The 12,417-nt window shown below is 36.4% G+C and overlaps 1 protein-coding gene across 1 annotated transcript in view; it reads left to right on the forward strand.

Annotated features, from left to right (window-relative positions):
- Positions 1-12,417, forward strand: part of LOC124629568 (ATP-binding cassette sub-family G member 1-like) — a 46,364-nt gene that overhangs the window by 30,159 nt on the left and 3,788 nt on the right. Inside the window, exons 3-7 of the mRNA XM_047163011.1 lie at positions 6,917-7,034; positions 9,657-9,846; positions 10,156-10,301; positions 10,991-11,229; positions 11,935-12,188. Of these exons, the coding sequence (XP_047018967.1) occupies positions 6,917-7,034; positions 9,657-9,846; positions 10,156-10,301; positions 10,991-11,229; positions 11,935-12,188 (947 nt within the window). The remainder of the gene's footprint in view (positions 1-6,916; positions 7,035-9,656; positions 9,847-10,155; positions 10,302-10,990; positions 11,230-11,934; positions 12,189-12,417) is intronic.

Raw genomic sequence — 12,417 nt, forward strand, 5'->3', positions numbered from 1 at the left:
GCTGGAGACATAAGTTTCAAACTCGGATCAGAGTCGGTTGTTGACATGCTAAATTACAGGAAAAAATACGCAGTTTAGTATTTTTTTGTTTAGGCACGTTTCATGTACTCACTTAGACACGTGAATATTTTTTGTTTTCTTCTTGAAGGTGTGTATTACCATCCTATTTTTTTATGTAGGTGTTTGATTTTTGTTCTGGGCATCTTAGCCACTATCCTATGAAAGGCGCTTCAGTCAAAACTGACTATTGAGAAGAAACTTTATATTGTATTGTATGAAAAAATATCTAATATAATTAGATAAGTAAAAATATTACCCCTCGGACAAAACATAAAAGATAATAATTATGTACTCAATCTAAAGATCAATGCGGATATTTTTATAGGTACTAAACGGTATAATTTTGGGAAAGTTAAAAAAAACAATCTTTAACAACTTTACAAGGTACATAAAACATCTGTTCTAGATCTGAATCTGACTGAAAATACTGAGTCATTGTTGGCCGTCACTTACGAAATCCATGGCAGTTATTACCCCGAGATATTGCAGAAATGATTGTTATTAATTATTTCTGGCGTTGCAGTTCTCGTCATTCATATTACTTTTGGGGTTCCATAAAAAAAAATGTATTATAAATCTCTACACATTGGACACGTTTTTAAAATATCGGAATGTTGAACTTTAAGAGGCATGATAATTTCAGGGGTTCCGTGCCCAGAGCGTTGCCAATCCGATTTGTAATTGGTCTGTTTTCAAGTAGAAGTATAAAAAGATGCAATTTATTGTACGTATCTTATATCTTTACTGCTGATTATTATATTACTAAAAGAAAGGACAATGCCTAAAAACGTCCCCACCCACCAACAGACTTGAAAGTAGTGTCATTGGATGCGCCTCATTTAATAGATCATTTCTTATTATGGAGACATATTCCAAAAGTATGGGGTTTAGGAACTATAAGCCAATTTAGTATCCTTAATAATCAATTAACTTCAAGTTTGTTAACCAATTACTCGGAGTTGCGTGGACCGATTTTGAAATATATTTTTTGTATGTAGAGAAACTATCTCAAAGCTAGTACGATTTTATTTTCATGAAGATCTGTTAAGCAGTTTTTGAGTTATCATCAGTTGAAATAATAGGTTTGAAGAGGCAATGTAGGATGTCGTAAGGACACCTTCACCACTACCAACAGACTTGAAACTAGTGTCGTCGGAAGCGCCTCCTTTGATAGATCATGATTATCAAAACGATTTACTCCAAATATATGGGGTTTTGGAAATATACGACATTTTATTATCCTTAATAATCAATTTACTTCAAGTTTGTTAACCAATTGCTCGGAGTTGCGTTTACCGATTTTGAAATATATTTATTTTATGTAGACAAACTATCTCAAAGCTAGTCCGATTTGGTTTTCATCAAGATCTTTGAAGCAGTTTTTGAGTTATCATCAGTTAAAATAATCGGTTTGAAGAGGCAATGTAGGATGTCGTAAGGACACCTTCATCACCTCCAACAGATTTGAACCTGGTGTCATTAGAAGCGCCTCATTTGATAGATCATTTCTTACTATGGTGACGTACTCCGAATGTATGGGTATTAGGAACTATAAGACATTTCATTCCATACATAATCGAATCCCTTCGGGTTTTTCACCGACTACCTACCTAGATTTGAGTAGACAATGCTGATTATTTTTTTTTAACATAACGAAAGATTACTTCAAGGAAGGTGTTATACAACTTGAATCGAGAACTGACCAGCAGTTTTTGAGTTTGTTTCTTTGACATTTGATTTATTTAATCATTCTGTTAAACTCAACCGGTATAAAATAAACTTATTGGCCTGCAGATAGATGACTAAAAATTATCAGCTTCTTATTGTTATACAATTGTCATTTTACGCATAATATGGACTTTTGTTTTCGATATGCTTCGGCATAAAACTCAACTGACAGAAACGCGACCATTATTAGGTTTAAGTTGTAATAGTTTTTACTATTTGTTTACCACTTGCCCATCCTTTATCCAATTATATTGGAGTTAGCTTCCAGCCCAACATTATGTCAGCTAATATCAATGTTTTAAGAAGGCGATTGTCAGTTGGGTAGCTTAACTTGGGCCGCTTAACCATTCAGCTATTCCTTAACCATGTATTCTTTTTTAGATGTAACGTTAAATAAATAATGTCAATATTTATGATTTTTACTTAAGAGAAAAGTTCTATGATTTTTTTTTGATTAATTCATTTCTGAGTTCATATAAAATATGGGTTTGTTTTAAAATATTTTATTTATTTATTTCAATAAGTAAGTTTTGGTCGTAACTAAACTATTAACTAAGTACCTATCAAACTGGGTTAGGTTTACCACAGTTTTTTCCCGTATGCTCAAAAAATTATTAGTCAGCTGGATGAAACTTTAATGGGACACACTTGAGGTAGCTTCTGTCCAACAAAAAATGATAATCAGAATCGGCTTAGTCTTGAATAATTGCTTTTCACACCCACTAATCTAACCTAACGTTACGTTAATTGTGGATACTAAAATGTCGAATATATCTTAAACCCCAAACATTTGGAGTAAATCGTTATGATAATCACGATCTATCGAAGGAGGCGCTTCCGATGACACTAGTTTCAAATCTGTTGGTGTTGGTGAAGGTGTCCTTGCGACATCCTACATTGCTTCTCCAAACCTATTATTTTAACTGATGATAACTCAAATACTGCTTAAAAGATTTTGATGAAAATTGTATCGGACTAACTTTGAGACATGTTCTCTGCATTAAAACAAAATAAAATAAAATAATCAAAATCGGTCGACGCAACTCCGAGTAATTGGTTAACAAACTTGAAGTTAATTATATCTTGACATTTATTTATTTTCAAACTTATTATTTACATTTTTAAATATTAAGTATAAAAATAAAAAAACATTTAAAAATATAAAAAATAGGTTGCCACCGATATCGGGCACAGGGTCCAAGGTACCGGTGGTTAGGGTCCCAGAGACAGAAACCTCCTCACAATACGTGCCGTATCAAGGAGTACTGCCTTCTGAATCAGTCCCTTGATCCAGCCGCCCAACGAGAGCCTCCTGAGGTGTTCGTCGAGGCTCTTGGCTATTAGACCATTGGCCGTAATGACAATCGGCACAATAACAGCCGTGTCGACATCCCACATGGCGACAACCTCGTGCGCTAAGTCAAGATATTTTATTTGTTTCTCTTTCTCAGCTTTCACGAGGTTCTCGTCATGCGGGACGGCGACATCGACTATCATCGCGCGGCGCGCTAATCGATCTATCACCACTATATCAGGCTTATTGGCTGAAATAGTCCTGTCAGTGATGATAGATCGATCCCAGTACAACGTGATATGGTCCTTTTCGAGAACTGGGTCGGGCGCATACCTGTAGTACGGTACCTCAAGATCTACAAGTTTGTACAGCAGAGCAAGCTGCTGGTGGATGATCTTGGCCACTTGGTTATGCCTGTGCAAATATTCACCGTTAGCCAAACGAGAACAACCAGATATAATATGTCTGATAGACTCACCCGGATGGTGACATGCCCGACATATGTCAACCGTCCCGTCTTTCATAATATACCTCCGGTAGTTATTCGTCAGGATAACTTCGTCCATAATTGCACATACAAACCCTTCGGTTTCTCCAAATAGGTCACCGAAGCGTAGCCAAGCTACGGACGCATTGAAGTCTACATCGGGGCCATGAAGAGCCCCGAAGAAGCGTCCGTGTAGCTGTTTGCTCTGCCATACCCCCTTGCGATCATGGGTAGATAGTACCACAGGTCTGCGCCAGTTCTCATTTGCCAACGACAGCGGGGTGAGTCCTTTGTCCACTGCTACCATATCACGATGCATAACCACGTCGCTTTTGAGAAGATATTCTCTGAGACTGCACACCTCACGGTTGTGGAGCGTCTTTGCATTTAAAAAGCCTCGGCCTCCACATTTCCGTGGGATGTACAGTCTCATCACCGACGATCGTGGGTGATGCATTCGTTCTGCGGTCAGCAGTGTGCGGACTCTCCTATCCAAGGCATCCAATTCAGTTTGAGTCCATTTGAGTATGCCGAAGGAGTACATCAGGACTGGCATGACCCAACCATTATAGGCGCGAACCTTGTTGCCGCCTGATAAGGAACTTTTTAGAACCTTATTCAGGCGGCCAAAGAAACGCTCCCGTAATGACTGTTTCATGTCAGCCACATTGATGCCTAACCCCTCCGCCATACCCAAGTATTTATATGTATCGTTTGCGGAGAGTGATCTCAGGTTTATAGAATCTGAGAGTTGTACTCCCTCAGATTCCACAATTCCCCCTCGCTTTACATGCATGACTGCACATTTGTCCACACCGAACTCCATCCTGATGCAACTATTGAAATTTTCAGTGATCTTCAGTAGCTTCATCAGCTGCAGTTCCGTGGTGGCAAATAGTTTCAGATCATCCATATAAAGCAAATGGGATATAACCTGACCCCCTCTCCGCAAAGGATAGCCCAGCCCCGAACCCTCTAGCAATGTGCTTAAAGGGTTCAAGGCCAGGCAAAACCAAAGTGGACTCAAACTGTCACCTTGGAATATTCCCCGCTCGATCTTAATAGGATCGCCGGTCCCTTCAATTTGTCTACATCCTGGATAGTGAAGAACCGTTCTCCATTGCTCCATACATGACTCAAGAAAGGCGCGTAGAGTTGTATTTATCTCAAACAATCAACTCTTGTGCCTACTATGATAGTCCATTGTTACCAAAGTGCAAATTGTTGTTTGTTGTTGAAGTTAATTGATTATTAAGGATACTAAAATGTCGTAGGTATATTTCCAAAACATTTGGAGTAAATCGTTTTGATAATCATGATCTATCGAAGGATGCGCTTCCGATGACACTAGTTTCAAGTCTATTGGTGGGTGGGGACAGGGTCCATACAAAATCCGGCATTGTCCTTTTCTTTTAGTAATATAATACCAATCAGTTTCGTCAGAAGCTAATAACTTATTAAAATCATAAATAATTAACATACTAATGTTCATCATAACTTGTAGTCATAATTAGACTATGATCTGTGCCTAGACTTCTGCCACTAAGCCTAGATGGCCTAGTAACACGAATGAAGGCAGTTCTGTTTTATAAATTACATATCATCATATGATTCACGGTCAGTCAGATACTATATATTTATGAAATGATCTATTTGCATACCAATCTTCACTCTCTGAATAACTGAAATAATTGGTATTAAAAATTATAACTACCAATATTAAAATTATTGATGAAACAGACTAAAATGATTACTTGACAAAGACGTTGCCAACTTATCAAAATACACCAATGTAGAAATACGTCGATTTCCACTGTTCGGGACTTGAACACGTACTAACGTAGGCAGAAAGAAAGCAAATAAATTATGTATTACTAGGATGAAATATTACTAAATCAAATCACAAAAATGTTTAAGCAAACAGATAAGTTAACTTAACAGTATAATATTTTTTACAGAACTCAAATTCTTAGTCACGCTTCCAACTTGACCGTTTCTTAAACAATAGCAAACCTCTTTCGCAAGTGCGTAAGGCGGTAATCTTAGCTAACTATACATTGCGGTTGTCAGGTAATTTGATGAAGCACTTTGGTAACAATGGACTATCATAGTAGGCACAAGAGTTGATTGTTTTTTTTTCAAACACTTATAAACGCACGTAAGTCTTTTTGAGTTACAAAATTCGTTTAATGGAATCATTTGTAAAACATTTTATATCAATTCAGTTCATAAATAGTTTTTTTTTTGTTGTAATCAATGTTATTGTAATCGATTATAATAATTAGCACAATTAATCTTAATCCAAACTATTTGCAATAATAGGCAAAAAAAAAGAATGCTAAGCCTTCTTAATTATGTTCAAGTCCACGGGGAATTATTATATAAAAATACAACAAAACAAATATAATTACACAGCTGTAAATGAGTAACGTGTGAAAAATTTAATAAAGAAAAAAACGCACACGTGAGCGGTAGTCTGATTATTTTTAGACCTAGACATACTTATGTAGATTTTTTACAAGTGTTAAATAAAAGTGGTAATTTTATAAACTTGCAGATTTTGATATACCATCGTCTTTTTAGTTTTTTACCGCATATTAATTAATGTTATTAGATAATTCTTTAATAGGTGCATTCAATCTCAAGTTGTTAATTAACATGGCTTGTAATAAAAGGCAAGGTTGATACTTATTTAATTATAAAGTATGTATTAAGGAAATCATAGTATTTTTTATGTCTTTTCAGAATAGTATTTATTTTTTGTAATTATAAATGGATAATTGTATGTATCTACATATGTTGTTTTCTTTTTGCAAGTGCCAATAGACGTAAATATCTTTACCGTCATTTAAAATATAGCCATATTTTAAGTCTGATAGTGCCTTCACACTGGTGGATTTTTATCACCAAGCAAAAACGAGCGTATACGCATCCTCTTTTTCTTCATCGTTGTCACGCAGAAAACCGAGCGCTAAAGCCGCTAGTGTAAAAGCGCTGAAAGATTCCATTTTTAGGGTTCCGTACTCAAAGGGTAAGTCGGGACCCTATTGTTTTCGCTCCTCTCCTCCGTCCATCCGTCCGTCCGTCACCAGGCTGTATCTCATGAACTGTGACAGAGAGCTGACATTTTTACAGATGATGTATTTTTGTTGCCGCTATAACAACAAATACTGAAAATCAGAATTAAAGAAAAGTTTTGCGAGGCTCCTATACAACAAACCTGATTTTTTTGTCCGTTTTATAAATAATGGTACGGAACCTTTCGTGCGCGAGTCCGTCTCGCACTTGGCCGGTTTTCTTTAAATATAACAAATAATCGTAATTTGTAAAAATATATTTATTTTCAGGTTCAAAGATAATCTTGCGCAGCATAAACGGTGACTTTAGATCAGGTCAGCTGACTGCCATCTTGGGTCCATCTGGAGCTGGAAAGAGTACACTCCTCAATATTTTAGCTGGATACAGGTATGTACTAAGTATTGTCCTAATATGTAGGCATTAAATATTTCGAAATTGTTACCACGATCTTGGTACACAAATAGACCAAAGTAATCTGGAAAAACCAGCTGCACCGATAAGGAGTCAGTAGGTTATTTCCCACATTGAAAAAAAAAAACAAAAAGGCTTTAGTTTTCAGCCATGGAGAACAAAATGAATAGCAGAGATGTCAAAATGTCCTAAGAAAATAGCGCGCCAAAATGCGTCTCAACGAGGAAATTTACTAGCTCCGCATTTACATGCCTTCTATGGAACCCGACCTTTATTCTCACAATATAATCACCAATCAAACAAGACCAATCTTTGACTTATGGGTTCTGGTTTGACAAGGAACCCAAGGGGCTCGTTAGTTCTATTAAATGACCACGCCTACTATACGTTACAACAAGAAGGCACCTGACCCACCTGCTTTATTTTTTTATGACATCTCTGCCATCCTTCTTTTATCCGTGGTTTCAGCAAATAAACATGATGACTGAAAATTTTATAATGCCTTATGTAATATCTACCGTCTGCTCAACAGACGCATAAATATTTTTATGATGTAATATAAAACTTCTGCCTACTGTAATAAAATAAGTTTTAATACTACGATTTTTATGCTAATATAATTATGTCTGACAATAATTAAAATGCAAACACGTGTATTGTCATAATAACTTAGTTTTTTTTTACAATTTTTATATTCATTCATATAATTTCAATGAATTTTCGGTTAAATAGAGACAATTTGTCTAGAAGTATAAAAAGATACTAACATTGCTTTTTTTATTTCAATTTGTCGTAACAATGCAGCTTTTCTTAGTTTGTATGTACTTTCTAAGTATATGTTAGATACCAACGACTGTGTTTTGGATGGCACGTTAAACTGTAGGTCCCGGTTGTCCTTGAACATCTTTGACAGTCGTTACGGGTAGTCAGAAGCCAGTAAGTCTGACACCAGTCTAACCATGGGGTGTTAGGTTGCCCGGGTAACTGGGTTGAGGAGGTCAGATAGGCAGACGCTCCTTGTAAAGCATTGTTACTCAGCTGAATCCGTTTAGACTGAAGACTGAAGCTGACTCCAACATAATTATGAAAAGGCTCGGGGGATGATTTCAATATATCGTACCTGTTCTATTATATAGATAAAAACAACGCTCTGGGGCTACGTTTTAATACTAAACAAACCAAATACTCTTTCCCAAATTTTTCCGTTTTTAGATAGAATAATGAAATATTCAATTAGTTCTAAAGGCCCAGTAAGAAAAATCCCAAAAATCCCAGTAAGGACCTATTAGCTAGAATTAGATCATGGTCCAACCGCTAATAATTTCTCTATAACGACTTGCAAATGGAGGTTCATCCATTTATCCTTATGTGAGTTAGGCATTATGTAAAAACTTAATGGCTATATGGATGTCATAGAACATAAATAGTAAATACTAGACCTATGGTCGAGGCTTAGGTTAATTACTAGTGTATTTGTAAAGCATACTTCAGTCGCGTGACTTGGTGAGATACTATATATCGTCATCATATTAAATGTAATTTATATACTGTATCAAGTTTCATTGGGAACTTTTGGGAAACGCCTAAGAAACGCCCGAGTGTCTTTAATTGTGTACATATTTAGGCCCAAATTCACCGACACCGCTATGGGTGCAGCGTGCAGCGCGTGTCGGACTCGACTAAAACCTATCACGTTCCTTCTAAAGCCCTTTTGTGTACCAGGGCCGCGGTAGCTCTTTCGAACAATCCTACAGTCCCGGGACTTGGCCTTAGTCATTCACCTGCATTGACTTCGAATGAAATAAGACAGCTAAATTATATTTACTAACGAAGTATAAATCTGTATTAATATCCGGATTGCTGCTGCGAAATCTCGTAAGAAAAAATAATTGACAGTCGGCCTCTAAACCAGTAGTGGTGTAATGACCATTTTGATTAATCACAAAATATTTTGCACACGTTTTTTAAATTAGACTACAGATTGATCTATTAACAAAATCTGTTTTTTTTTTTTTTTTGTAATAGGCCCGGTTTATTGATCGTTTATTAGTTTGTAATTAAATCTGGGCTTAGAATGATATACTGGGCAGGTTAGTCATTGATAGTGTAGTAATAAAAAAACCATTAAATGCTAAACATATACGGCGGCTATAAAATATGATTAGTTCATCTTTTTATACTCTTAACCTTGCATGTTTAATAAAACATGGCATATGACATAAATCTTTACAATACTCAAGATCAATTTAAAACAATCCCAACGATTGTAATGAAACGTGGATTGCAGATCATTTCAGATATCAAAGAGATTATGTTTAAGATACCATCACCTGAAGCAATGAAACATAGCACTAAAATCAAAACCTATTCAATGATTCAATAAATCAGTTTCATCAAAAACTTTCCATAACCAGAAATCTTAAGTGAGACATATTTCCTTAAGAGTTTGATTTTATCAAAACCTTCTAAGCATATTCTGTAGATTAAAAACATAAGGAGAAAAAAAAACAAAACCTAGACTCAAGATTCAATCATTCTATTTTACTAAAATCTCCCCATAGCTTGTAGCTCTAATATGACATGTTACGTTTTTTCCAGAGTAACAGGAGCCTCAGGGGTGATATCAACGAATGGAGAGCAACGAGACCTGCACCAGTTCAGGAAGCTGTCCCGCTACATCATGCAGGAAGACCTGCTGCAGCCGTACATTACGGTGGAAGAGGCCATGCTGATAGCGGCGGATTTGAAGCTGGGGATTGATATGTCGAAGGAGAAGAAGGCTGTTATTGTGAGTATTTTGTACATAAATGTATTTGTTACATCAATGAGTCAGAACTTTTGCAGCCGGTTGGGTAGGTAGTTACTGCTAATTTTCTGGTGCAGTTAGATAACCCCGAAGACGAGGAAGTACATCAAATAACAGTTCCCAGCTTCTATTTTTTTGGCATATAGTGGTATTTTTGGTATAAAGAGCATCATCTCTGTTTCGGATACTCTTTATGGCTGTATTTAATTTTCGTACTAAACGTGTCAGTATGACTCGAATCTTCGACACTTATAACAAAGCAACATAAAATAAATATCTTTTTTCCCACAGGTAGAAGAAATCATCCAGCTACTAAGACTACAGAAAGCCAGAAACACAGCAACAGAAAGATTATCAGGCGGCGAAAGGAAACGAATATCAATAGCATTGGAGCTGTTGAACAATCCACCAGTCATATTCCTAGATGAGCCTACTACGTAAGTCTGTTTACGTAAAACGAAACGTAATGTTCTAGACACGATGACTTGGAAAGCCGGTGAAATGGTTCTGCTACTTATGTAGATTATGAAACAGAACTCTGCTTTCTGTTTCGTGTGAACGTTTTGGTCTTTAAAAGCGTCTGTTGACTGAATTTATATGTACGGGATACGTTAGTTTGGTTACCTACTGTCGGCATAAAATATGGGTACAAATATCTTTATTTACCTACACGAATCTTGTTCAAAACACACTTAAAATTAACACAACCTTATCAGTTCGGAAAAATAACGTCGTTCGGAAAATTACGCTTTACTAAATCAATTCTATATTCGTATCAAATAATATTATTGCCAAATCGTAGGTACCACTACCTGCCATGGTCAAGGTTGTATAATGTTTATGTAAAGGAGGATACTATGGTAAAAAAAGACTCGATTTTAGTTAATTTTCAAAAGACTTTCCAAAAAGGAGGAGGTTCTCAAGTCAGATGTTCGTTTTTTTGTTGAAATATATCTTCTTAAGCCGTTATCAAACTTCGTAGTAATCATTGGCATATGACCACTGTGGCTTCAAACTGCACATACACAATTTTAGCCAGTACCTATAAAATATTGAAGGGACCTGCGGGTACTTGGTAACAAAAAAACTTTCACATTCATTCATCTAATCTTTAATATTGTTCCAGCGGTCTCGACGACGTAGCATCATCAACTTGCGTATCCCTCCTCAAACGGGTTGCCCGAGGGGGTAGGACAGTGGTCTGCTCTCTCCACACGCCATCAGCCCGACTCTTCGCTGAGTTCGACCACGTGTATGTGGTGGCTGGAGGCAGGTGTGCCTACCAGGGGACGGCGGCAGGAGTTGTACCGTTCCTCAATGAGTTGCAGCTGCCGTGCCCTAAGACTTATAATCCGGCTGATTTTAGTGAGTATCTTTGTTGGGTAGCCAGTGGTCAATAAATGAGATTTTTGCACGGGGGTTAAGAAATTTTCAGATGTCCATACAATCACTTTAATATAATTTATTTCTTTCGTGTAGGAAAACTTTAAATAAAACGCATATCAAATTCTGAATGAAAACTGCATACGAAAACGAACTTATGCGCTGTGTTGATGATTATACCTATTAACACTATTTGTTTACGTAACATGCATTCTAATAGCGCACCCATTAAAGTCTAGAATAATAATAATGCGGCATTAGGTAACAATAAAACTAATATTATAGTATGATAAGTCATAATGATCACGGAATTGAAAAGAATTGTTTCAATTAGACGCACATTCATGACGTATGTTGACAAAGGTCATGGTTTGATGATTCTGCTGTACAAAGGTACCTGGTATATAATTACTGGTTGTTTGATACTAAGTAATGTGACTAAAGCTGCAATATTAATTGTTTATTCTTTGCTTACTGAGATAGGACATAAAGGACTCGATTCCCAAATTTTTTTACTATACTGAGTTGTTTATTTTTGGTTAATGAACACCATACTCAGATTGACTGTGCTAACATTAGTTCATAATAATCCATTCTAAAATTATGTAGTAATTCTTATGCAACTCCCAAAAGAGAACTATGCAAACACACACATACATAGTTACTAAGAATCAAAAAATGTTCCAGTTATCGAAGTATCAAGTGGCGAATATGGCTCTCACGTAGACCGAATGGTATCAGCAGTAGAAAATGGTAAAAACCAGCGATGGAGAACCTATGCCATAGAGGATGTTCAAGCTGGAGAACCAATTGAAGAAATGGAGATAGAACAACTGAACGCTGGTGGAGTGGAGAAACATAATTATAAGCATGGTTGTACTGCATGTCAACAGTTTGTAATTCTACTCAAGAGGATGCTGTTGCAGACTGTTAGGAATAAGGTAATTTTCACACACACATGTGTACAGTTATATCTTAAGAATGGCTAAACCGATTTAGTTAAAAATTAGATCGGAGGCGGTTGGGATTGAGGAAAGGATTTAGCCCAAAAAATATTGCCTCAGAAGACTAATGAAAAGATGGGTAGAAAATAATATTTGATAAACGTGAATTCCTCCTATTCGTTGGTTTTGTCTTATCTATGGTTGGAGCCAAAATACCAACTAATAC

The sequence above is a fragment of the Helicoverpa zea genome, chromosome 4, assembly GCF_022581195.2.
Source record: "Helicoverpa zea isolate HzStark_Cry1AcR chromosome 4, ilHelZeax1.1, whole genome shotgun sequence".
Lineage (NCBI taxonomy): Eukaryota > Metazoa > Arthropoda > Insecta > Lepidoptera > Noctuidae > Helicoverpa > Helicoverpa zea.